The sequence below is a fragment of the Podarcis liolepis genome (genome assembly GCF_965112155.1).
Source record: "Podarcis liolepis genome assembly, chromosome: 4".
In the NCBI taxonomy this organism is placed as follows: Eukaryota; Metazoa; Chordata; class Lepidosauria; order Squamata; family Lacertidae; genus Podarcis; species Podarcis liolepis.
In genome coordinates, this window is record NC_139558.1 from 55,972,514 (window position 1) to 55,999,513 (window position 27,000).

The following is a 27,000-nucleotide window of genomic DNA, read 5'->3' on the forward strand; positions in this document are numbered from 1 at the left end:
TAACTTTTAAAATTGTATTTTAATGAAAAAAATACTGTATGAATAGAAATGGAAGTATAACAAAGAATTTTTAGCTGATTCATGAAAACAGAGTTACCAATAGAGGAAGGAAATACTTGATATTAATCTTTTATGCTTAGCTATTTCTCCTAGAAAATTGATACGGATACTACACTACTTTTACACCACAAACCTAAACACATTACCCAAAAGGAAATCCCATTACTGAACTTACTTCCAAGTGATGCTTTTTGGATTGGGGCTCCTACTGACAACTATATAATCTTAACCATTCACCACTCTAATATCTTCATGTTCTTTTTTATTTCTTGTATGCCAAAAAGATGACAAATAATTTTAATATCCTGATCCTAACCGCATATACTTAGAACTAAGGTTCACCAATATTAATGGATCTGATTTAAAAGTATGCTCAGAATTGCCTGGAATTCAGTAATATTTTTGTCTGACAATGCATAGGGCTGTCATTTACATAGGGCAATGCAAAAGTCACTTTCTCTCTCTCTCTCATACACACAGACACACATTTTAGATTGTACTTTTCTCAAGAGCCCCTTGAGATCTGGTTACGCTTTTGCCTCCCTCTGCACCGTGATCCTGATTGAAATGGTGGGATGGGCAGGCGTAGGAGTCTTTTTAAGATGAAAAAAATGAGAAGGAAAGTCAGGACATCCAATCACAGATCTCATCTGAAGTCATGTACTTTGGCTTGAAGATGTATCTATTTGGCAATATAGGCTGATTCCCACAAGGCTTCCTGCCCCAGTTCTTAGTCAGACTTTGCGATGCACTAAATCAGCTTCGAAATGTCACCCAAACTGGTTTCTCACACTGTTATCACTCAGACTCAGACTTGGCAGGCAGCCAAGAAGATGGTGTGTGAAAACTGACCTGTGCTGATCTGTATGTGCGCATGGCACCAACATTCAAACAGCTGGCTCACTGCATGGAACCACACCTGGAAAGTCTACATAGACAAATCCAAGGTGTCATGCAGAGAAAAAGTTATTATTTCCCTGGGGAACGCCCTTCTTTCAGATGTCAAGGAGATAAAGAACCACACAACTTTTAGAAGACATCTGAAGGCAGCCCTAATTGGGAAGTTTTTAATGTTTGATGTTTTACTATGTTTTTATATATGCTGTAAGCCACGCAGAGTGGCTGGGGAAACCCAGCCAGATGGGCAGGGTATAAATAATAAAATTATTATTATTAATTTGGATTACATAAACATTCTGATTCTGAGCACACTTATATTGAGAAGCAAGTCCTGTCACTGAAATATCTATAGGACCTCCTCTTGGGAGGACTACAAGCTCATTAAGGTAAGATTAAGATCAATGGGGCTCACTTTCAAGGAGAACGTTAAGATTGGTACAGTACTGTACAAGGAAATGTGCACTTTTCCATTTCCTTGCCACATCAAAGTTGTACAAATCACTGCTTCCAATTAGCAGTGCGTTCCTATGCAAGTCTACTCAGAAGAAAGTCCCAATGAGCATAATAGGACTTAGTCCCAGGTAACTTTGTATAGGATTACAGCAATAGTTATTTAAAGAAAGTGATTGAGGTGCTAGGTTACTAGTTTTTAAAAGTTATTCAGTGTATGATTGCCCTTTGGCACATATTGTCAGATAAACGAACAGGTTTTTCTCCCATAAGCTGTTTAGGTTCATGAAAGAACAGGCGTGTGCTCCCGTGTTCCCCATATTTAACAGTGTTCCTACTAATATGCCTTAGTATGGTCCACTTTCCAACACAGAGACTATTCAAATCAGTTTCTAGTGTGCTTGTATCTTCCTAAAATTGGAAGAAATATATTCAGACTGATCCATTTGAACATAGAATGGGGATAGATAAGCATTCAATTATGTTCCTTGAAATAAAATATCTATTATATAACAAATAAAAATATACATATTAAGCTAGTGGCTGGCAAGCATTAAATCCATTTTAGACATTTGCATATTCTGCAAGTGAAGTGTTCCAAAATATCAGAGGAAACCTTGGAGGGGGAAGGAACACTTGCCTAGCACAGAACAGGAGCCCAGATTTTTTTGGCTCAGACAGGTTCATTCAAAGTTATGACGATCCTTGCCTCTTTTGATACTGTATTCTAAGCTTCTCCAGCTGTTCGACACATTGCGTCTGGGCCAGCTTCAGTGTCCGGTTCTCTTCTGTCAGGTCTGCATACTCCTTAGTCAGCTGAGCAGCATCCATGTTTTCTTTCTCAGCTTGATCTAGCCTAGAGATCAGCTCCCTTCTGGAAAAAGAGAGAGATTTTTAAATGTCCTTTGAGTCCCTTTGGCTTGGATCCTAAGAACTATGAAAAGAAGGGAAACACATTAAAATGCTGTTCTGTGAACTCTTAGCTAGCAGAAGACTTCTGTATCAGGGTGAGTTACAGAATAAGAAACAGGAAGAGGAAAAACACTGGCTGTGACATATGAACCCTAAAAAGTGGTCAAATCTAAAATGTAAATATTATATAACTCACATTGAAAGCTTAATCCTCCATGAATAAACTGAATACATGTATATGGGTAATGTTTAGACAAACCTTTGGTTTTGATTTTCCAATTAATCATATCTTCTCTTCCCAAATAGGAACATAGGAAGCTGAATTAGATGGAGCCAAACTATTGACCCATCTAGTTCAATATTGTCTATGCAGATTGACAACAATTCTCCAAGATTTCAGACAAAATATCAAAAGAAGAGTGGGAACCATAGTGGGAAGTGATATGACAAGATAGCCTGATACCCAAGGCCATCAGATACATAGGCCAAAACCAGCCACAGAACATTACATTGTCTTGAGAGTCAATGTGTTAGATGGCAATTTTTAGATCCAAATAATCTTCTGACCAGATGGTATTGGTGACATGCCAAGACTCCATACTCAAAACAGGTAAGGACAAACTCCATGAATGATACGCACCCCCAACCTCTCCAGGTCACAGGACATGAATCTATGATTGCTTTTCTCTTGCCTATGGATGCCTCTGTGAATTTAACCTTTAAGCTTGCAATGTAGACAGACAATGCAGAAAAAGAAATAACACACTTGGGAGGAACACAAGAAATTTCTCTCTCTGTGCCCCCCCCCCGAATGATATCCTGTGTTAGTCATATTCAGGGAAGACCCATTTAAATAAACTAGTTTACTCTCAGCATAACTTAGTTAGATGTCACTCATTTAATTTTTACTAGTCTCTTTGATTAACGCAGAAATTCTTCATGCAGATGTTACCTTTCTGAGTATACGACAGTTATTTAGAAAAGGAAAAACACACTTACTTTCTTTCTTCAAGCAGTGCAATTTCCTTTTTGACTTCATAGTATTCTTCTGCTATTTGGCAGTGCTGTTTGAACACCTGCATAGATTCCTTTGAGTCATGGCAAGGAGGTAGAGGCTTAATAAACATAAAGGGGGAAATAGTTTAAGGTCTTTAGCATTCAGATGAATAATCAGAAATGAAATTTAAACTGAGATGTTATTTTAATATAATCATTTGTGTTCTTATAATGAGTGGAGCATTGTGTCATGAAAGTATTAGCTTAAAAAAAAAGACACCCTCCGCATCTGTTATAAGAATAGTAGTACTGTATTAATTGGCAAATGGCATTAAGGATCTAATTGATTCTATGGAACATTCATGTTATACATATTTATGAATAACCGCTTTGGCTTTATAATAATTATTTAATTAAACAATGCAACAAAGTCACATAAGCTAAATTACGGAACACAGAAGGCAATGTAAGAATGACCAATTATTCCTAAAGATATAAAATCCAAACCTGGGATAATACCTCTCACAACTAGAGCCCTGGTGGTTTGGCTATGACCTTACATAGCCCATGACTTACAACACAGATAACATCACAATCCAATTCATGTACAGCCTTGCATTTTGTTAATCATATCAAATGTAAAGCATTTCCCACAAGGCCATAGCAAGAGCCTGTTGGATCAGGCCAGTGACCCATCTTGTCCAGCATCCTGCTCTCACAGTGGCCAGTCAGATGCCTGTGGGAATCCAGCAAGCAGGATTCAAGCACAAGAACACTCTTGCCTTCCTGTGGCTTCCAGCAACTGGTATTCACAATTTACATTTTCATTCTACAGAGTAACCACACCTGTTTCTCCAGTGGTAACTATGTTCAAAGTATTTTTATAGAGTGACATAATGCACAAATACAGGCTGTGGACCCAAGCAGCTTACAGTCTAAATTTTTTTACAAGGAGAAACAGAGGGATAAGAAGGGTACGGGTAACAAAATGTAGAAATTAGACAGCTGAGTCACACATACAGAAAGTTTTGGTTTCAAGCTGGGGGCAGGGACAAGACGCTAATTCAAAGCCTTCACAGGGTCATATATGACATTCACAGCAATAGACATGGTTAGACTTTATCAAACCTGACCACTGAGCCTTCTGGCTAGTGCTCATAGGAGCTGGAATCCAGCAGCATTTGAAGGGCACCAGGTTGCCTATCTCACAAAAGCTGAGAGAGGTGGGAATCACATAAAGTTGTGGGAGAAGACTCAAAGGTCTAAGGAGCAGAAGAAGCCGGTTCATTTAAGAGGAAAGGAAACTAGGGAGCAGAAGTTGGAGACGACAAGGATATAAGGAGATGTACAGATCTAGTGCTGGATTACTAGATATGAATACCAAAAAAGAAGACAAAGATTAAGCAAAGAGATAGGATGGAGCAAGGCCACGAAGACTTTTAATGCTAGATTTAACAGTGTGGAAAAGATTCTGCCCAAGACACTACCTGAGAACACTATTACAGATGCACAATTACACCATCTCAGGGTCAAGGCAACTGAGTCTAACAGATGCAGATGATGGACAAGTGAGGAAAGACTGAAATTCTGATGTAGTACTCCAGGCAACAATAACTGGGATGGGGAGTGGGAAAGATGAGAACTTCCTACCACCTGGGTTGGGCATGGCACTCATAACTAATGATGCAACAAATAGTTTAATATTCATGCTCTTCAATACTACAGAACCCCAGTGATGGCTCAGGAAGAGGGCAGAAGAGATGTTCTCCTGGTGGCACAGAACTTGTCAGGACAGGAGTGAATATGGTGGCTGAGGTAAGGTCAGGCAAGTTCTGGGTTGCTGGGAGGGGCTCTCCAGGTTGCCAGAACTGCCCTGATTTTGCTGCAGCCTTGCCCCACCCAATCTCTGTCCCTATGAGGACAGCAAGACACCTACAGCTGCTGAGGAACTGTTTATGTATCATTGATTTGTAATGTTTTGTTGGTCTATGGACCGTAATAAAGATTGTGTGTGTGTGTGTTTATGTATCACAATTCATGGTTCAGGGAGCACATCCTCTAGCTCAGGGGTCAGCAACCTTTTTCAGCTGTGGGCCGGTCCATTGTCCCTCAGACCATGTGGTGGGCCGGACCATATTTTTTGGGGGGAAAATGAATGAATTCCTATGCCCCACAAATAACCCAGAGATGCATTTTAAATAAAAGGACACATTCTACTCATGTAAAAACATGCTGATTCCTGAGAAGGCAATTGGGCCGCACCCAGCCCACGAGCCTTGGGTTGCCTACCCCTGCTCTAGCTTCTGATGAGGTATGCTTTTATGTTCCCATTATTTTTCATTTTCACTGCATCAATGTAGGCTGAGGCACAATGGAAAATGAACTACGTGATGCACCCACCACCTCCTCAGTTCACTTCATACGTCTCTCAGTTATTGCCCGTTGAAATTCAGACCACAAGAAGTGGGTTAAGCTAGAAGGTAGCATACTTACTGCTAATCTTCTGGAAATTTCCAGACAGGAATTCCACACATTCTTCTCTTAAGGAGACATCACCCCTCCTCCCCTAAATATGTCCTATGCATGTCAACACTGTCTAAGGAGGGTTCATTGATTTATTTATAAAATACTTTGCAGTGATTCCGCGGGCGGGGGCGGGGGGCTTTGTAGGTTTGGCAACAGTTCCTTTTTTTTAATAAGATACTTATTAAAATTTTTAAGATATTACAAAATAAAAGAAAAAAGAAAAACACAAAATGAAAAACAGTTTTAAAAAAATCAATCTTTCCATTACTTATTTTTCATTAGCTTGTTTCCCGGACCTCCTCACGCCTCCCTTTTTTGTATTCCAATTCAATTTGTTAGTTCAGCAAATCCTCCCCTCTTTATTTATCCTAGTCTTTAATCTTAAAATATTGTAACATTAAATTTTTACCTATTAGTAATCCATTTTTCATATTCCCTTATAAAATTACAGCTAAAAACCACTTAATTTCTATCCAACATCGTTCTAACATTCATTAATTTTACAATATTTCTGTAAATAGTCTTTAAACTTTTTCCAATCTTCTTCCACCGACTCTTCTCCCTGGTCTCGGATTCTGCCAGTCATTTCCGCCAATTCCATATAGTCCATCACCTTCATCTGCCATTCTTCCAGGGTGGGTAAATCTTGTGTCTTCCAGTACTTTGCAATAAGTATTCTTGCTGCTGTTGTAGCATACATAAAGAAAGTTCTATCCTTCTTTAACACCAATTGGCCGACTATGCCCAGGAGAAAGGCCTCTGGTTTCTTCAGGAAGGTATATTTAAATACCTTTTTCATTTCATTATATATCATCTCTCAGAAAGCCTTAATCCTTGGGCACGTCCACCAAAGGTGAAAAAATGTACCTTCAGTTTCTTACATTTCCAACATTTATTGTCGGGCAAGTGATAGATTTTTGCAAGCTTGACTGGTGTCATGTACCACCTGTATATCATTTTCATAATATTCTCTCTTAAGGCATTACATGCCGTAAACCTCATACCTGTGGTCCATAACTGTTCCCAGTCAGCCATCATAATGTTATGTACAACATCTTGTGCCCATTTAATCATAGCAGATTTCACCGTTTCATCCTGAGTATTCCATTTCAACAGCAAGTTATACATATTTGACAAAATCTTAGTTTTGGGTTCTAACAGTTCTGTTTCTAATTTTGATTTTTCCACCTGGAAGCCAATATCTGATAATAATGAAGCCAGTCTCACACTTTGTTTTTTAATTTCTCAAAACTCTGCAGTTTCAGTCTATCTCCATCTTGTTCCAAAATTTCCCAATATTTCGGCCATTTGACCTCCATATTGAGCTTTTTCTGAGCTTTCGCTTCCATCAGTGACAACCACCTTGGGGTTTTATTTTCCAGTAGGTCCTTATATCTTATCCAAACATTAAACAATGCTTTCCTGACAATATGGTTTTTAAATGCTTTGTGTGCTTTGACCTTATCATACCACAAATATGCATGCCATCCAAATACATTATTAAAACCTTCTAAATCCAAAATGTCTGCGTTTTCCAGAAGTAGCCATTCTTTCAACCAGCAAAAAGCTGCTGATTCATAGTAAAGTTTAAGGTCTGGCAGGGCAAATCCGCCTCTTTCCTTTGCATCCGTTAATATTTTAAATTTTATTCTAGGCTTCTTGCCCTGGGTTTGGCAACAGTTCCTAAAGATCAGCATTGGTGGACAATCTGGCCAAAGGAGAGCTTTTATTCTACTACTGATCTTCTCCTGCAATGTAAAGATGCAGGGAAGAGTTTGCAGTGTTGTGTTCTTTCCATCACAAAAAGGCGATTATATACCCCTGAAACTAATCTTAGTTTTTATATGGTGGGGGGTAGGGGAAAACCTGTGGCCTTCAGGTACTGTTGGACTACAACTCCCATTGGTCATGCTGGTTGAGGTTGATGGAAGTTAGAAGCCCAACTAAATCTGGAGGACCACAAGTACCTCAGATCATCCTTTTTGGAGGTTAAGACCTTCAATAATATGTTATTGTCCTGCACATGGCTAGACCTACAGCAAGTTCCACTGTCTAGAGTGGGATTTATTCCCAAGTATACATACAATTGCAGCCTACGGCTGGAACCCTATCCTCCCTTATCTGAGAGTAACCCCCCACTGAACTCCATGAGACATTGTAAGTCTAATAAATAAAAGTATTCTGATATGATCTAGATCATCATTCAGTAGTTATTCTGGAGACATCTTTCTGTGCCTTTGAATGAGCAGCACCTTAATTCAGACAAAAATCAGTGGCCACAATTTGTCTGTTACCATGGGCTGTGTGTAACACACTTTGAAAAGGGTAAGTAAACTTCTCACTATACAGCAACAAGCTGCTTAAGTAGAAAAAGAAAATACTTTTTTCATTCATCTTGACTCAGTTTGTTGCCCAGTTGAGAAGCACACAGCATTCCTCTGATCTAAAAGAGAATCTATTTCTAACCCTGCTCCCTCTTTTTAGGCTCCTCTATTTGTGGCGAAAAATACTTGGAGTCACTTTGTTGGGAGTGGCACAGCACATTCATACTTGCATTCAGCCTTTTAAAATGGCATAGTATTTTCGCTAACCTTCAATATGTCACTTCAATAAGAGTTCATTAAAGAAGAATGGCAAATGATTTCACCTAAATAAGTGATAACGCTACAACAAAGAAGCAGATGCCTGCTTGTAATTCTGAGTTTAGTGTAAATATTATTGCTATTTCCATACCCCTTGTCCAGTGTGTGCGGTAAGATCTTAAACATCTTCTCTCCTTCAATCTGAACATGGTTTTACCTACTTCCAAACCTGACCTTCTCACCACTGTGCTTTTCTGTCACCAATATTTTCCTTCTAAAGACTGGCTACACATAAAGCCATGGGAGATACAAAAGGTTAAAGTGGACATCAAGCAGTCAGTCACTGTTCCTTCAGTAATTTTTATAGGGACTGCATGAGGGGACACAACAAAAGCTCTTAGCACATAAACATTTAGGGAAAGGCTATTGTTATGAGCAGAGATACTCTAGGATTTGTGTATATATTATCTATGAGAATGGGAAACTATGGCAAGTCAAAATTCCTATCCTTAGGAATGAGGCCACATCTTCCAAGGTACGGGGCATAATTTGTGGGGGCTGTATCCTGTTCACCAGGGTACACAGCCCCCACATTTGTTTTCAATATCTGGAATTAACCTAGAACAGCAGTTGCCAACCTTTTGGGGGAAACTGGAGAAAGTGCCATGCCCCCACCAACCAAGCGCACACCACAACCTAGTATATTAGCTACAATAAAATGCTTCTTTCAGGTCTAATTTCAGCTGGGGCGAGAGGAGGCCCCTGTGGACACTAAGGAAAGCTTTTGTGAATGCATGTGCACCTAGAGGTGCCATATAAGCAACTCCTGACCTAGAGCATAAGGTGTAGGAATAAATCAAAGTGCCCCTGAACAGGCTCAGGGTGCATGTCTCTCATCAATGGAGTAAATAATGTGGGTTGTATTTAGGCACCACAAATTAACCCAGCTTCTAGATTCCTGACCCCCTTCCATTGGTCTAGCAGTAGCTCTACTGCAAGAGTCCTCTAAGAACCCTGAAGGGCTGGCCCAAAACATTATGCTGTCTCACATGAAAGATATAAAAACTTAAGAATGTAAGAAGAGCCTGCTGTATCAGGCCAAAGACCCATCTAGTCCAACATTATTTTCTCACAGGGGCCAACCAGATGCCCACAAGTAGGACCCAAGCACAAGAACACTCCTTCCTCCTGTGGTTTCCAGTACCTGGTATTCAGACACATCACAAGGCAAAATATAGAAGCTGATGAGAGTGGCAGTTCTGTCTTACTTCAACCCTGATGCCACGACAGCATCTTTCACTACACCTGAGGGCAGCAGGTTAGCTTAGGGATGCAGGGCAGATTACCTGGGACACACTGATCTGTCCTACCATAGGCTGCCACTGCTCCCCACCTGCCAGGAATGACCAGCAGAGGAGGCAGTTGCACTCTGCTTAATGGTAGGGCCATTACTGCCAAGTGCCTACATAGAACACCATTAGGAAACCAGTTTTGTTACCAACACCTGTGTGGAGCTTGAATTCCACAATCCCATTCAGCCTTCGCCAGCCTAGTGCCCTTTGGATCACAACTCCCATCAGACTGATCAAGCTAGGTTGGATTGGAGCTTGCAATCAAAATCAGCTGGAGGGCATCAGATGGGCAAAGGATGGTCTAGTTCAGCAAACACCAGAGACTTTCAGATCAGAACTAAATTTTGCTCAGAGTAGACCTAGTGAAGTTAATGAACATGATTAAGTAAGGTCCATTAATTTCAATAGATTTACTCTGAAGTAAAATTCAATTGAATACCACCTGGGTTTTCTCCAAACATGACCCACTCCTCCAAAAGAATGATCCATTACTAGGTAAGGGCCTAAAAGAAACACTAGTACAGTTTGTTGGATGCAGGAAACCAAAGAGAAAGATGTTTGAGATTTGAAATGCTCATAAAAGCACCCACTGTTTAGTTTTTGGACAGGAAACAAGACATCTGTAAAGACCAGGACATTTGTAAAGGGTAAGGGCAGGTTTTAAAAAATAGCAACAAAGGGCAGGATAAACATAACAGAGATTCTGAAAATGTGAGACTATAGTTCTACAGTGAGGGCTTAGGAGGCTAAATGTGCTTTGGCTGAGGGAGCGGGGGGGAAATGACTGTGTCCCCAAATATAAAGCTAAATCTGGGGGTAAGAGAAAAGAACAAATGGAAGTGATAACAGTGGTTCTCATGTGAAACAAAGATAGTGAAAATAAACATAGGCTTGATGTTATGCTTAATTAGTGCATGGTTTCGATTAATGGCCATCTATAGTTTTCTTGGCTATTTAAAAAGTAACCAAATGCATACTTCTGGTTTGTGCCCAGTACTCAACTTGCCTTATAATATGTTCAGGCTTTCATGAATGTTTCTATTGTTATCCTCTCAGTAAATCCCCTTTCCAAAACTAGAAAACTTTTTATTCTGGATTTAGGCAGCCTGTATCTTTCTCCATCCAACCCTGGCCTCCTATAAAGAGAAAGGCAGCCCATCTGTCTAACAAATCTGTCATTTCCTTCTTTCCATGCCTCTCATTCCACCAATGTCATTTTTAGTCAGCCACTTGCATGGATTGCTTACTGAAATTTTAATAGCTCAAGTGGCCTCCATCTTGTATCTTTAGAGATGCCCGTCCAATTTAGTCTGTCCCCTACCATAGTCAGATCTAAATGTGAGGTGGAAAGCATGTAGCTGTCCTGTTTTGATCAGGTTCATCTGTGTCAAAACCATGTTCAGAAAATCTTAAATACTTCCAAACACATATGAACTTGCATTGAACCATTCACAATATCACAAGGCAGCAAATGACTGTTAGATTATACAGGCTGTACTGGAATAGACATGTAAGAACTGAGTTTCCCAGCACTTATAAATCAGACTTCTATTAATTATCTAAAACCTTCTCTGTCGCTGTTTTTTATTTTCCTTTGCAGGAAAAACTATCCCATGGCACAGAAAACAAAGAAAGAGGAATACAGGAAAGAATACACATTTGCCTGATTGATGTATTCAGAACCAAATACTTGCTCTGCATTTACGGCATACATCAGGCTTCCTCAACCTCGGCCCCCCAGAGGTTTTGAGACTACAATTCCCATCATTCCTCACCACTGGTCCTGCTAGCTAGGGATCATGGGACTTTTAGGGAGGATCATGGGACTGGAGGGCCGAGTTTGAGGAAGCCTGACACACACCCTTTCCCCCTGTATTTCTAAATGTCATATATAAAGTGGACTGAAGAAGCATGCATATCTGAAAGAGATGCGTTCTTGTATATTTATTCCATTCACAAATGTGCATTTCAAGATTTTTACATCATATTTGAACACCTGTGATGGCCCCTGCATTTCAAGTGAATACTGAGAAATGCAAAGTTTCCTTGTGGCAAATACATGTTTGCTATCATACAGGCTGTTAAGTTGTGGGCGAACATGTCAGACGACACAGCGATTCTTTAAACAGCTCTTCTTTATTCAGATGCCAGAACAGAACTAGGCTGAGGAGCTCAGTCAGCCTGCTTATATAGAGCTCCAGAACAATGCAACTGTTGCCATTTTCTAAAACTATCCAATCACTGAACGTCACTTTTCGATCCTTCATTTGCATACAAAACTATCCAATCACTGAACGTCACTTTTTGATCCTTCATTTGCATAACTATCTACAGTATCCCCCTGCTGGCCCAAGGTGAGAACTTCAGTACATAACACAGGCAGTGACTGCTTAAGTGTACATTGGGCGGGAAACTTGGTAACATGCGAAATGACCCATGGGGAGGTGGGGAAATGTTATGTGAAAGGGGCCTAGGGACCAAAGGATTCATGTACCCACTAGAAGGTGCAAGGCAAGGGAGCCAGCAAAGAGAACATCACGCTGCAAAGTCTACAGACAGCTGGTTAAAATGCCTAGTGTCACTGTAACATTTTGACCAGGCAGCTTTAAGGGGAGCAAGTGGGACCAAACTGATGGGAGGTGGGGTAGCAGAATTTCCACATTTTGAACTAATGTTTGCTAGAAAGCTTCTGGTCTAGATTTTATTTAAGGAAAGAGAAAAGAGCAGAGATCCTTTGCTGCAAATAACCAAATGTGGAAAGTGCATTCTTTCTTTTTCTAGATGCATGATCTCAGTCTGGATCTGTGTTCTTATTCTAGTGACGCACTTGAACATGTACTTCAAGCCGTCTATATTCAGCAAAGTTCTTGTCCTTACTGGGACATGTTTTTTATGTAAATTTATTAGGCTGCTCCTAGTTCAACAATATAAAAAAGGTTGATGACAGGAAACTTTATTGTCTCTCCAAGCCTTCTGCAAATTTAAAAGATTATACCTGGCTGGTAAGGATAATTTTAAAACTGTTAAATCTTATTCTTGCTTGCATAGTGCAGCATACAATATACGTATACATAGCTGACTGGTATTAGCATGCATACATTGCAGATATAACCACAGGCACTGTGTTGGTAACAGTGCCATTCACTTCCCCCAATAAATATTAACTAATGGACCACAGATTCAGTTCCTAAAGGGAGACCCCCTGCCTTTCCGGACCTCAGGGCTTCTCCCTTTTCCTGCTCATCATTATTAACTTTATGCAACATTTCTCCTACTGCAGAAGGGTTGGATTCAGTACTGAAATGTGGAAGGAATAAAAGACACTGTTTAGCTACAGCTGCAACAGAACTTTCTTCTGTGTAAATATGCATAGGACTGCACTGTAGAATTCATGAGCTGAATTGCAGCTCCATCTACTTTTTCTTTAAAAAATAAAAAAGGCAGTTCACCCTTCTTGGACTGACATTCTGGGTGGGTGAAAGATTCTGTCCCTCGCCTTCTGCTCCTTTCACCTTTAAACTAGTGTGGAGCCAAGAATTTCTCCTGAGTTTTTAAAACTATTCTCTGTCGGTCAATGATAAAAGAAACGGTGTCCAAAAATTATAAAATGGGAGAGTTGATTTCAATGAAATTCTCATAGGTGATGCGAAGCACCTCACTTCTGAGGTGGGTGAAGTATCCTTTCTTTCATTCTGCACATCATCTCATCAGAGGACTGCATTTTGCAGACTTCCTGGGTGCCTGTGCTTCACTTAAGCTCCAGGAAAGCTAGCCTTCCTACTCCCATGTGCCATTTTAGATCAGGAAGTGCAGGCAGCTTGGGAGAATGCAGATTACTAGAGAAATATTTACTGGAAAGAATAACTCACCCAGCACCCTTGGCCCCCTCACAATGAAAAGGTAAGCTAACAGACATTCTAGAGAAATTCTCAAGTGCCCTGATAGTGAGGCAGAACACTGGAAGCCTCTTTCACTGGTGTGTGTGTGTGTGTGTGTGTGTGTGTGTGTGTGTGTGTGTGTAGAAATCAGGGCACAGATTTCAGCATAGAACTACTTTACAGCTGCCATCTGCCGTCTCTTGGGGTGAAAAGATGGAGATATATAGCGGCTGGGAGAAAGATCCAGAGGGGAATGAGAAAGAAAACAAAGAGTTTGAGTCGGATGAAAGGTATCTTTTAAGGTGTCTGGAAAGGTTGCTTCATAATTAAATCACCTCCTAATACTGCTCAAGGTGGGATGAAATTTCTTTGTTCTTTGCTACCTGAAGGCCTCCCATTGTCTCAGGAAGAGATATTTCACTTTATAAATGTGGGATAATCAGCCTCATGTGACCAACATGCTTAAGTCTAATTAATGCATGAAGGGGTTAATACCACAGAGTAAGTTGTCCTGCCAGGCTTGGTTAGGTCACTTCTCCTCACTTTGGGTGAAAGGTAATCAAGCCTACTGTTGTACCTCAGTCTACCAGAGAAGCTCAACATGGCTCTAACATGCATCTCTTAAGTTCCTATACCAATAGTATAATTTAAGAATATTGCTGCCTGTGCAACTTTTCTAAATGCTCCATGGAAAAGCACATGAACCTGAGCTTTGGAGAGTTCGTAACATGTGGTCTTTTTCTATGTGAAGAGAAGAGGGAAGTTTTGGAACTCACAACGGCATATTTTAAAAGTCTAACAGCCTATATTTCCATGCCTTTCATTTTTATAGTTTGAGTACATACATTGACAATCACTCACTACAACAGGAGAAGTTCATTTTTTATAGTTATAAATAATCATAGTTCACACTACGGATTTTTGTATTAAATAAAAGAGTCACCTGGAGCTGCTTTTCTAAATCTGGAAAAGCCAAAGGAAAAGCATTCTCAGGAGGTGTATCATCTGAAAAGAAAACAAATTTAATTTATTATTTTGAAATCTTAACAAATATTAAGAGGCAGACTACATCATCAGCTGATGTAAAGCATAGAAAAAACGTGCATGCTTATATTTCTTTCCCATCTATACAAACATATATATGGTCAATTACTTAAAGAAGGGGGGGCTGAATACCAAATATGGCCCCTGGGCGCCTCTATCTAGCTCTCTGTCACACCCACTCTCCTCAGGCCATAGCTCTCAGCAGCCCTACTTCACAACCCCCTTGAGTGTTTTTGTCTGGCTGGAATGTGTCTTTGAACTCTAGTTGCATGGGTGGATGATAGAGATGGGTGTGTGGGTGTGGGCATAAACCAACCTGATGTACAAGGTGAAACTTGACATTTGCCTCTGACCTTGGTCATCACTGGCGTGTGGCCCTTGGGAAGACTGCCCAGATGGGAATGCAGTTCTTCTTTTGAAAAAAGTTCCCAACCCCTGCAGAGCATAGGCTCTACAATAGAAACAGAGAATTTGGAAAAAACGGATATGCTTTCCTTGGGGGGGGGGGGTCTGCGAAGGGTTGCAGCTCTTTGCAAATGATTTTACTGTACATGGAATCACCTTTAGGGCTTCATCCATCACATGACCACATATTTGACCACATCAAATATGTAACGTACAGTTGTGAAGAAGCCTGAGGTTGCCTTCTTGGATAGCAGCCCATTGAATGACAGCACTAAATGCCACTGGTCTTAGGGAATCATGAAATTCAACTTAGTACTTTCTCACAGTTTTACAGGTAATCTAAATAAAAAATAAAAAATTGACACGGTGGTTCCATTAAATCTAAGCCTAATGACTGCATCCATTTCCCCTAAAAATAAGGAATCAAGACCCATAAAGGTAATAGATAAACACTAGCTATAGTCTTGGGCTGGGGTGTTTGGGGGTTTTTTTTGGGGGGTAGGGTTGTTGCTGCTGGTTTTTTGTATCTTTTTTATAGATCTTGTTGTGATTTATGTGAAAATTGTTTGATTTAATTGTCTATTTTTAAATGTTTATTTATTGTTTATGACTTTTGTTATGTTGTAGTTACGTATTTTTTATGTTGTAAGCCACCTTGAGCATGGTTTGAACTGTGGAAAGGCGGCATTCAAATAAAATTATGTATGTATGTATGGTCAACAGTATGCAGATAAAACCTTCCAGAACTTTATGGTTTCACATAGCACAACTCTCTGCTTCAGCTTGTTACTTCAGTGGGCTTGAACATGGCTTGTGCTGCTGCCTGTTGAAGTCAAGTTCTTCTATGCATTTTCCCAGCTCAAGAATGGATGACCGTCCGTTCCAATAATACAATTATATGATTCTATTATTCTTACAGTACAGTGGTACCTCGGGTTAAGTACTTAATTCGTTCCAGAGGTCCGTTCTTAACCTGAAACTGTTCTTAACCTGAAGCATCACTTTAGCTAATGGGGCCTCCTGCTGCTGCCGCGCCGCCGGAGCACAATTTCTGTTCTTATCCTGAAGCAAAGTTCTTAACCTGAAGCACTATTTCTGGGTTAGCGGAGTCTGTAACCTGAAGCGCATGTAACCTGAAGCATATGTAACCCGAGGTACCACTGTACATGCAAACAGAGGCCTGATCTTTTCCTGACTGCCACTTGCATGTATTTTATAGGGACAGAGGGCTAAAAATGCAGCATCAATACAGTTCATACTGAGATAGTCAGAACATGTAGTTTGTATTCTGGGATCATACCAGAGGACAAAAGAGGAAGGACCATCAAATATTACTATAGCAGAATGTCAAGAGTGGACAGCTGGGTAGTGGTGACATTCTCCTTTTCTCCTGGAATGAGAATGGAATGACTAGATCCCTGGCTGGTTGCCACAAGGCAGCATAAGACTGCTTGGGCTAAGGAGAAAGCTTTGGTGGGTTTGGTGTGGGCTCAAGGCTTTATTCTTCCTGCATCTGGTTTAATCTAAATATCTCTGGCTTATTTATATGCATGTTATGTGATATGATATCAAATGGCTCACTAATATCACACTGTGATACGTCTATTGTTTCTTTGGCCACCTAAGTTCTTTCAAGAAATAAAGGCAAGTATGGCTGGAAATAATCTTTCCTATGTTAAAGGTATTATTATTATTGTTAATTCAGAAATCCAGGATTTTAATGTAGCTGTAATTGGGCAATAGTGAATCTACCCAGTGCAATTAATAGCTGGAGAGGTAAAATTAACAGCTTTCACCATAGATTGTAGGATGTCATCTGGACACCAGGTCTACCTGTTGATGAACAGTAGATTCCTACTGGAAAGCACTGAAGGATTAGATTTGATATTGTTTTTCAGAGGCCAGGTCTACCCAGCTTAGTGGACCTGGTGTCTAAGCCTTGTTGCCACTTAGTCATATTAGTTAAAATAACATTCAAAAATGCATGGCATTAGGCAAATTTGCTTGCAAAAATGTGCATATCTGGAGAAATTCACACTAAAATGTTGATGAATTTTCATGAGAACTTTAAAAAATAAATAAATCACAAGCTGATGCGGAACTGCAGAGAAACTGACTCAAGACTGGAAAAATGGGAAACTGAGAGAATCCAGAATTTACAAATTTATCCATCCCTAGGTGCAAGCTTCCTTTGCTTTTTTTAAAGTACTACATATGTGTTTTAATCCTTTGCACAATTGTTTTAAAGAAAACATTTTCAAAACAGTTCTTTTCATACAAGCTGCTCAGAGGATTCCCAAGGGGCTGGGGAGGAGTGCTCCCTGTGATGTAATGACCAATAGCCAATCAGCACTACCCACAAGTAGCTTTTGCTGCAAACCGGAACTATTTCCCCCCACAAAGAAAAGGTTTGATTCCAAAGAGATGAAAGTACGTCTGCTCTACTTCTCTACAGCTGTTAGGTCTATTTTCAGAAGCCTCAACTAGTTGTGATGCTACTTGTGCCTAAACAATGAATATTGACAGTTTAAAAAAATTAAATATCACATGGAGGGGAGGTTATCTCATGGTCCCAATCAAAATCTCCTCCAGCCCTAATACTCATTGGTGCTGATGGGATTTTCATCAGGACCGTAATGAGGAGAAAGGGTTAAATCCCTTACATGTTGTGCACTGTGGTCCTAATCCTTCTGTCTCCCCTAGGGTGGCTATTTAAATATTGGGCATGTTAATTACCTTCTCATAATTAACACTGGAGTCCTCAATAAGCAAGCTTATGATAAGGGCTGTTACTTTCTGAATTTTATGCAACATCTTTATTGTCAGTTGCAAGTGTTTCACTTTTCGCAACAGAACCCTTTGTGCATTTTTAAAAAATCAAACCAAATATTCTAAAAGAAGAAAGTTGCATCACAATGAAAGGCCAAAAGGAAAGGCAACACATGACTCCAGTCACATTGGTAGAACAAATGGGTAGTTATAAAGCATTCTGACAAGGATACTGGATACTGATACTTCTTTTGGCAACTCAAGAAGCCCATACAACTATTTTCATTTCTAACTTGAGTATTTCTTTACACAATATTTTAAACAATTTAATAGTGGTAAAAAAGGTAAAGGTAAATGGCCTCTAGATAGTTAAGTCCAGTCAAAGGCGACTATGGGGTGCGGCGCTCATCTCACTTCAGGCCGATGGGAGCCAGTGTTTGTTCACAGACAGCTTTCTGGGTCATGTGGCCAGCATGACTTAACAATTTCTGGCACAACAGGACAACGTGAAGGAAACCAGAGTGGAAGGAAACACCATTTACCTTCCTGCCGCAGCAGTACCTATTTATCTACTTGCACTGGTGTGCTTTCGAACTGCTAGGTTGGCAGGAGCTGCGACAGAGCAACGGAAGCTCACTCAGTCATGGGGATTCGAACTGTCGACCTTCCGATCAGCAAGCCCAAGAGGCTCAGTGGTTTAGACCATAGCACCACCCACTCCCTGCTTTACCTTTACCTTAATTTAATTGTACATGAATTGGAAATGCCATGGATTGAACCTGGGATCGCCATCAGTGGTATATATCCAATTCCATACAATTTATGAAGAACATTTTAATCATAGAAAGCTGCATTATATTGGACAGGTCAGACTTTACCCAGTTCTTTAAATTTAAATTATTTATATGATTTTTAGACCGCTTTTCATCCAAAGTCTCAAAGTGGTTTTTAACAATAAAAAGAAATATGAAAACCAGATACATTTTAAAATAAAAGCAACCAGTATAAACAATGAAGAAAAGGGTAGCTGGGATTCGGTCCAGAAACAGTGCCCAGCTCAACAACCTTGGCAAAAAAAACCCCTTAATTTTGTTTTGACAACTTTTGCGTCCAGATTTTCACTTTTTGAAATATGGCAACCTTAGCTACACAACTCGTCTAAAAGCCTCTGCGAACAGAGAGGACTTGACTAGATGACAGAGGGTCAGCAATGATGGTGCCATCCATGCCTCTAAAGGGAGAGAGTTCCAAAATCAGGGTGCAATTACTGAGAAGGCCCTGCCCACCATTCAAATACCGAGAGCAATACTCACTGGCAGGACTACAAGCAAAGCTCTCCTGATTGATCTCGTGGTCTGAGCGGGCTGATGTAGCCTAGAGTTACATACTCTGACTGCAGTTCTCTCAGGTCTTAAGCACAAGGTATTTCACGTTACTTGTCACCCAATATTTCTTTCATTCAAGATGCCAGGAATCGAACCTGGTACCTTCTGAATTCAAAGATGTGCTCCATCACCAATGAGCTATAGTCTACAGAGGTGGGGAACCACTGGTTGGGTTCTAACTCTCATCAGCCCCAGCCAGCATGGCCAATGGTCAAGGACATGAGAAGTGTAATTCAACAACCTCAGGACCACCACTGGTCCCCACCTTTGCTGTAGAGTTTAGTCAAGTTGTCAACTCTGTTGTTGTAATAATGGTTTGGGGTAGAGCAAAATAAATTTTAAAACAGATTTAGCCGTTAACCATAAGAACAACTGGGGGGGGGGAGCCACCTAAACTTGTTTAGCCTATTTCCCTGCTTTACCAATGACCAAAAAGCCATTTCTTCTGCTCATTCTAGTCCACTGCAGTGCATCACCCAGCCTCCTCACTTTCAGCTCAGCTTCTTAGTCCTTGCACGGTGGATCCTTTGCATCACTCTCCATCCTAGCTTCTCTTGATTTCTGGCTCTCTCCTCTAATAATAATAATAATAATAATAATAATAATAATAATAATAGTTGTACCCTGCCATCGGACTGGGTTCCCCAGCCACTCTGGACGGCTTCCAGCATATACCGTATTTTTCGTCCCATAGGACGCTCCGTCCCATAGGACGCACCTAGTTTTTTTGGGGGGAAATAAAGGAAAAATTTTTTCCCTTTATTTCCCCCCCAAAAGCAGGTCGGGGAAACCGAACCAGGTCGAGGAACAGCGGGATGGCAGCGCTGCGCCTCCCTGCTGTCCCCCGAGCTTGTGGGGCTGGCCGATGTCTGCCCGGCGCGAGGGGCGCTCTGCATCAGGGCACCCCACCCACCGGGTGGCAGGCTGCTATCTGCAGCGTGGGGAGCCTTGCGGGGAACTCCTGCAGGGCTCCAACATGCTGCGGATGTCTGCCCGGCGCGGGGGGCGCTCTGCTTCAGGGCGCTACTCGCGCTGGGTGGCAGGCTGCTATCCGCAGCCTAGACATCCCTGCGGGACCTCCCGCAGGGCTGCCTAGGCTGCGGATGTGTTCCCAAAGCGCCGGGCACTCTGCTTTCAGGACGCCCGACGCTCCGGGAAGCAAGCTGCTATCCACAGCCTAGACAGCCCTGCGGGACCTCCCACAGGGCTGCCTAGGCTGCAGGTGTCTTCTTGAAGGCTGGAGAGCGAGAGGGGTCGGTGCGCACCGACCCCTCTCGCTCTCCAAGCTTCAGCAAAAGCCTGCATTCACCCCATAGGACGCACCCAGATTTCCCCTTCATTTTTGGAGGGGGGAAAGTGCGTCCTATAGGGCGAAAAATACAGTATATAATAATGATAAAACATTAAACATTGTTTGCCAGCCTCACATATATATATATTCCAACACCTCCACTCAGCATCTTTGCTTCACAAAAGTTTTAAAGATTCTTGTTCTCTAACCGAGTTGCTTCTCCCTCCTCATAAATTCCTGTTTCCTGATCTGACCTTTTCAACGCCCCTGCAAGTAGAGCAGGCCCAATAAAATTTTGCTGCCTGAGTCAAAGGAAAAGTGACCGCTCCACCCCTCCAGCAGGGGTGGGGTCTGAGCCAGCAGGCAGTTGAATCATGCTTCAACACTGGTGATGGCACAACACCCAAAGGCTGGGTTAAGGGCTGTACAGGTCAGCAGCATGCACAGCTCTGTTGTCCAACACCTTCCCACTGCTTCCCACCCAGTAGAATCTGCTGCCCGAGGTGATCGCTCGACGGAGCCTTGAAGCTTATAGTCTAAACAAAAAGCAAACGTTTTACAACTAAGAACAAAACACCAAATGGCATATCTGACTTTTAGAAGACACCTGAAGGCAGTCCTGTTTAGGGAAGTTTTTAACGTTTGATGTTTTATCCGCAGAGTGGCTGGGGAAACCCAACCAGATGGGCGGGGTAGAAATTATTTTTATTTTTATTATTATTATTAATTGTAGTTTCATTCACAGGGACTCAAAGGTACAGGAGTCCTTTCAGGACCTGAAATTAATCTTAGTCATTAAAAAAAACAACCTTTGACACCAATAGTTAATGCAGCAATTATTATAAAACCTTCAGAAAACTAAGTCATACACAACTTTTCCACATAAATTATGCAGAGGGAGTATAACACGTACATGGCAGAACTCTCTCTCACCCCACCCTGCACTTTAGGCTGCAAAACTAAACAAATAGTCAGCAGTAATATAAAGAACAATGTCAACCAACTTTTTACTTCTTTTGTTTCTGAGGGAACATACAATCCAGACCAGCTGTTTCCTGAGAGCTTCCCTCAATTTGGTCAGGAAGGTATTTTTTTACCCAATCTCGTTTTTTTCATACTCTCTCTCTCTCTCTGTTGTCCTTCTAAAGATCCACCTAGAATTCTGTAATGTCGGTCTGCTGCTGTGCTAGGCTTGTGTCTTTCTGTTGTTGTTGCAAGTAAGAGCCCTGATAAACAATTTCAACGAAACAGGTTTGCTAATGAGATTATATCAACTTGATGGATGTATGAGACCTCCGGGTTTAGGGCGGTATATAATAATAATAATAATAATAATAATAATAATAATAATATGGAGACCAAATCATTTCAAACACCAAAGAAAAATCAAACTGTGACACTGAAGTGCCAATTTGTGGCAATAATGGACAACCAGGACAAAGAACCTTTAATAAATTTGAATTTTACCTGCGGAGTCATTTAGACTGAAGGCAATTCGTATCGGTTTATCAGCAGGTACCCTTGCGGTGGTGATCATGTGGGCACTTGAGCCTATGCGTTTACTTATGTGTTCCAGCTGCAAAATATAAATATTGCATATTTTATGGGTCTTGAGAAGCCAATGCAATGTGACTTTAATGTTCTTCAAATATCTTCATAACTTCTCTGATGTAATCCTCTCTCACGTTCAGGAATATTGCAAAGCATAATTACCTGCAAGTAAATTCCCTGTCATGATTCTTTCACACATAAGGTCCACAATGTGCAGAGAGAGGCAGAGCACAGGTACCATATATATTTCCAGGCAAATCCAAGTCTTCCATTGAACAATTGCTAGCCAAGACAATTTTTCAGAGAAACTCACTGTATTTGGCTGCCATTCTTGGCTTTTCCTAGGACAATGCAGGATTTAGTGCAATTATATATGTCTACAAAATGGGTTTAGGTATGTGGAAATGCATAATTGATCTGTGGCCAGTGCTTTCTAAGCATTATCATCTGAGATATTTCTACAGGTTTTTGTGCAGTTTAAGGCATTTTAAAAACACTACCACCAACAACCAAAGATTGATCAACGAAGGTAGTGGAGAACACCCATTAAACAAAATGTCAGTGAAAAAGTCAGGGAAACAATTATTTGGCACAAAACAGCCAATTGCTTTACAAATGGGTTTTGCTTACAAATTGGCAGTATTAAAAAAAAACAAAAAACCAAATTGGCAGTATTAATATACAATGCTATCTTGCAATAGGTCAGATCACTGGTATATCTAGACGAATATAAAGTGATACCTCTGGTTAAGTACTTAATTCATTCCGGAGGTCCGTTCTTTACCTGAAACTGTTTTTAACCTGAAGCACCACTTTAGCTAATGGGGCCTCCGGCTGCTGCCGCGCCGCCAGAGCACGATTTCTGTTCTTATCCTGAAGCAAAGTTCTTAACCTAAAGCACTATTTCTGGGTTAACGGAGACTGTAACCTGAAGCGTATGTAACCTGAAGCACCACTGTAAATGAGTTGTCCTGCATCCTCTAAAACATGGCAGGGGAACCTTTCGAGCTCCATGGGCCACATCCTTATCCAGATTGGACAGCAACCACCTGATGACACCATGATGACAGCTTCAAGGTGCTGCTAAAACTAAGGTTTCCCACCTCCATTTTAGCAGGGCCTGTGATGCAATCCTTCCTGAATCAGGAAGAGGTTTGAATAGAAACTCCTGCTAAACAAAGGGAGGGGGGCACATTTGTTTTAGCTGAGGTTTTAATGCAAACCCCTTCCTGATCGAAGGAGGCTGTATGGAATCCTGCCAAACTGAGCACTGCTCAGTTGTGTGCTCCTGTTCCCTACTGCATGCAGGATTTACCCTGCCCTTCCAACCCAAGTGACACCAGCTGGTGGATGTGGTTTCTGAAAGATGGCCTCACAGGCTAACTTATATCCCCCCAGGAGACCAAGAGTGGCCCACAGTTCAGAGATCCTCCCCCCAACTCTAAAAAGCCAGCTAAAGTACCAGGTGTTCTGATGCTTACAGTGTAAATTTTTAGACAAACAGATATGTCTGTAACCTAACAGATTTCATGAGTGCAACTAACTTGTTTTAATTCTACATTAAATGAGTCCAAGATAAAATAAGTTTACTAAGTTTGAAGCCAGCCACTTACTTGCTCACTGCAGCCGATTATCACCATTTGGAGCACCATTCCAGAAAATGTGACTACTGGGTCAGAGAGTGATCTGTTCAGAAACCCTGCGATTTGTATACAGATACCAGATTTCCCCACAAATCTATAACTACTACACTGCTGCTATAATATTAAGTGGCTAACAAAGAATTAAATCTACTGAGTCAGTTGTAAATTACATACTCAGCAATGTAAGCAAGGTACATTTATATTCCGCCATTGGCCTGTCCTGTAGTTATTATGGCATTTAGCTGGTGGAAAAAACAACTCATTGCTCTGCCTCCTTCTAATGCTATACTTTTAATGTAATAGCAGGGGACTGGTTTGTTCAAACATCACTGGTAGAGATGGGTGAATCTGTCAATTTTAGTTTCTTTTTTTTCCAATCTTAAGTTCAGCTCCACATTTTCCTATCAATTTGTGACAAAACACCCAAATGAAAAAGTCTATTTTTCTATACAATTTCGACTAATACACATAATTCTGCAACACAATTTTCCCTGATATAATGCAATTTTGTATGTTCTTTTCATTACTTTACCCTAATATATGCATTTTTGTGCACAAGCTGCAGAATTGCATTGCAAAATTCGGAGAAGAATCTCCAAATTTTGGTTCACACATTGTTTCTGAAAGTGCAGACTGGGTAGATTCACCTTTAACATTTCACCTGGAAAAATTAAATGCCATTGTATTTTATATTTTATATTTTGAAGCACTTAAAAAAATCTTTGATAGCAAGAACTAGTTCACACAAAAAAAAACATCCTTAACACCATTCTCTAACAGCATAGGATGTTGTGGTAGTAGGCATAAATTTGGCCAGCCCGCATCTATTTTCCAGTGTACCTTGTTCTTTCAGCATTTATCTAGCAACTGTAACACTATCCTAGTTGTGAAAAGCATTTAAACATGTGCTTAAGCCAAGGAGCGTTGTCATTCATTTCAGGATGACACACTAATGCAATTTGCAGGCTCCGGAAGACTAACACATTGAACAAATTGTGTTCAACCTCAAAGTGACCCATTTAGACTATTAAAATGCAATACCCTAAATTACCATAGTTAGTGTACCTGGTCTACTAAAGCACAAGCAGTAAGTACATTGTTTGTTTTGAACAATGTTTGCTGTGAGAAGTTCTATGATATGTCCCATATCTCTCAGATGCTGTAAGATGATCACAGCAATATCTAAATCCGCTAATAGCTACACAAACACAGGTTGTAACAGTGTTAGTTCTGAAGAGAGCTTGCCAAAATCTTTAGACTTACATATAAAGGTTTGGGAACTCAAGTTATACCTTAGTCAATGCAAATAAACCAAACTTAGATCCATATTCTTTAGCTTAACTACTAGGCTATTAAAACTGCATAATAAATATTATTGATGCATCACTTAGCTTACTATCAATTATTTAAAATCATATCTATACATGTATGATTAAATATTCTTATTGAGTTTAAATACAGTACTGCTTTATTTTCTCTTCTTTACAATCACAAAAGCATTTGAGATGGTATAGATACATAATTATAATTTATTGCTCACAGTATTATGGCCAAACTAACCTACTACAAAACAGACAGGAAGCATGAATGAAAGAAAGGTTATATATTTGGAAAACCAACATCATCATCACTTTTCCCTCCACGAGTCTCCTGTGTTCATCCTTTGGAGAGCTTGGAACAATGCATGAAAGGCATGTTAAAAAGTGATCAACCTATGAAACAATTTATATGTTAAAAAGCACAAGGATTTTGAGTACAAAGCTAAAATGTTTTTGTAGCAAAGCCATTTGTTTTAAAAAGCCATTCTCTTATCCTGGTAATGTAAGTTTCTTTTAAAACATTTGGTTTTCCACTTTTCAGAAAGGCAACTACTTTTCCTGTACACAATACATACATATAGTTTTCTCTGTACTTTACGAAAGAATCCCAAAAGGTCTTCCTCTCAGAGAATGAAACAAAATGAATCTATGCAAAGAAAGGACGGAAAGTTCATTCACAACATTCTCTGTGTGAACAGCATCAGTGAGCTAAATTAAAAAGAATTGCCTCAAATATATCCCTTTTCCCTCTCTCCTGATGAAACCTAAAAGCTTTCAATTTGAAAAAAAATAAATCCCAAGGAAACAGTTCTTCAGTTCAATTGCCTGTGAAACTGAGTGATCCTTACTTATTTTTTTTAAAAAAAATCTGCAACAGAACTCAAGTTAAGTGTGGTTACAACTCAATCAGTTAGTTCAGTTTTCACACCTGTTGCCTTACCTCACTTAGTAGTGTCTGCACTTGTATAATCCAGGGCCAGCCACTGCCTTGGCTTGTCGCTGCCTTTATGGAGTAAAGATTCAATAGAAGAAAAGGCTGCACCTGCTACATAGCAGCAACTGACAAGGTCTGAGAAGTTGAAACAGCTGTCAGGGCAACATGCTGCTACCTGCACTTCCCATAGGCTTTTCAGTCCCTGAGGACCACCCTTTTCCGTTTCCCTTCACAATTTCACCGTTTCTTCCCTTCCCTTCCTTTCCAACAACGAAGGATTACAGTGTTGTCATGCTTCATGGGGCAAAAAATCCTTCCATCAGAGGCATTATTAAAGCGGTGAACTGTCAAGAGTCCAAGATTTTTAATTCATTAGTCCTGCCAAACCTAAAATATACAAACAGACTTGCTTCATAGGACTGGAATGTTTTCAGCATGACCCAATCAGTGTCTGTGTCTATTCCAGCAAACTGGAAAAGATAGCCTGACTCCAGTCAGCAAAAATGTCTGCGTCTCAAATCAGCTTGGGTGACATTGCCAACTTGAACCGGCTGCAAGCGAACTATCAGATGATAGCTCCCGCTGCTGTTGCTGCTGCTATGAAAGCGAACAACTAGGTTAGATGTTTGCTGCCTTAGACCGGGCTCAGTAAAATGATACCATCCAATAAATGAGATGATAGACCTGCAGCTATGAAGAGACAATGGGCTATTCTTAGATGCACTGTATACTAAGGGTCTATTAATATTTTTCTTAAGGCATGTCTATAGCCATTCCGGAATTACACTGCCCAAAACGGAAGGGAAGCAATATGTTTTCATAAATCATAGAGTTTACAATTGATGTTTTATGTGAAAGCTAGAACTGCTGAAAATACAAGCAAGCTAATAGCTAGTAAATTGCACAGTCTCACCAAACGTTCCCCCCCAATGACAATATGTATACATCCTTCCTCAGTCTATATAACATGCTTTATTTACAGCCCTGACACTCTATCTGTAGT

The 27,000-nt window shown here is 40.5% G+C and overlaps 1 protein-coding gene across 4 annotated transcripts; it reads right to left on the bottom strand.

The window, feature by feature from the left end:
* Positions 1 to 26,599, bottom strand: MAP3K7CL (MAP3K7 C-terminal like). Of its 4 annotated transcripts, XM_083500397.1 has the most exons (6): positions 23,055 to 25,904; positions 22,264 to 22,963; positions 22,018 to 22,126; positions 14,600 to 14,661; positions 3,322 to 3,437; positions 1 to 2,284 (listed from the first exon to the last, which is right to left on the bottom strand). In XM_083500397.1, the coding sequence occupies exons 3-6, from the start codon at positions 22,085 to 22,087 to the stop codon at positions 2,104 to 2,106; spliced, it is 429 nt and encodes a 142-aa protein (XP_083356523.1). In that variant the 5' UTR covers positions 22,088 to 22,126; positions 22,264 to 22,963; positions 23,055 to 25,904; the 3' UTR covers positions 1 to 2,103. The 4 variants fall into 4 exon arrangements, with proteins under 4 accessions (XP_083356523.1, XP_083356522.1, XP_083356521.1 ...); XM_083500396.1 differs by lacking the exons at positions 22,264 to 22,963; positions 23,055 to 25,904 and adding an exon at positions 26,004 to 26,599; XM_083500395.1 differs by lacking the exon at positions 22,264 to 22,963 and having other exon boundaries at positions 23,715 to 25,904.
* Between the last annotated feature and the right edge of the window lie 401 nt (positions 26,600 to 27,000).

Excerpts from the sequence above, each read along its gene's own strand:
- MAP3K7CL (XM_083500395.1), bottom strand. The coding sequence starts at position 23,753 with ATGGTGCTCCAAATGGTGATAATCGGCTGCAGTGAGCAA. Across the intron at positions 22,127-23,714 it reads TAATCGGCTGCAGTGAGCAA|CTGGAACACATAAGTAAACG; the intron begins GTAAGTGGCTGG and ends TATATTTTGCAG. Across the intron at positions 2,285-3,321 it reads GCACTGCTTGAAGAAAGAAA|AAGGGAGCTGATCTCTAGGC; the intron begins GTAAGTGTGTTT and ends CTCTTTTTCCAG.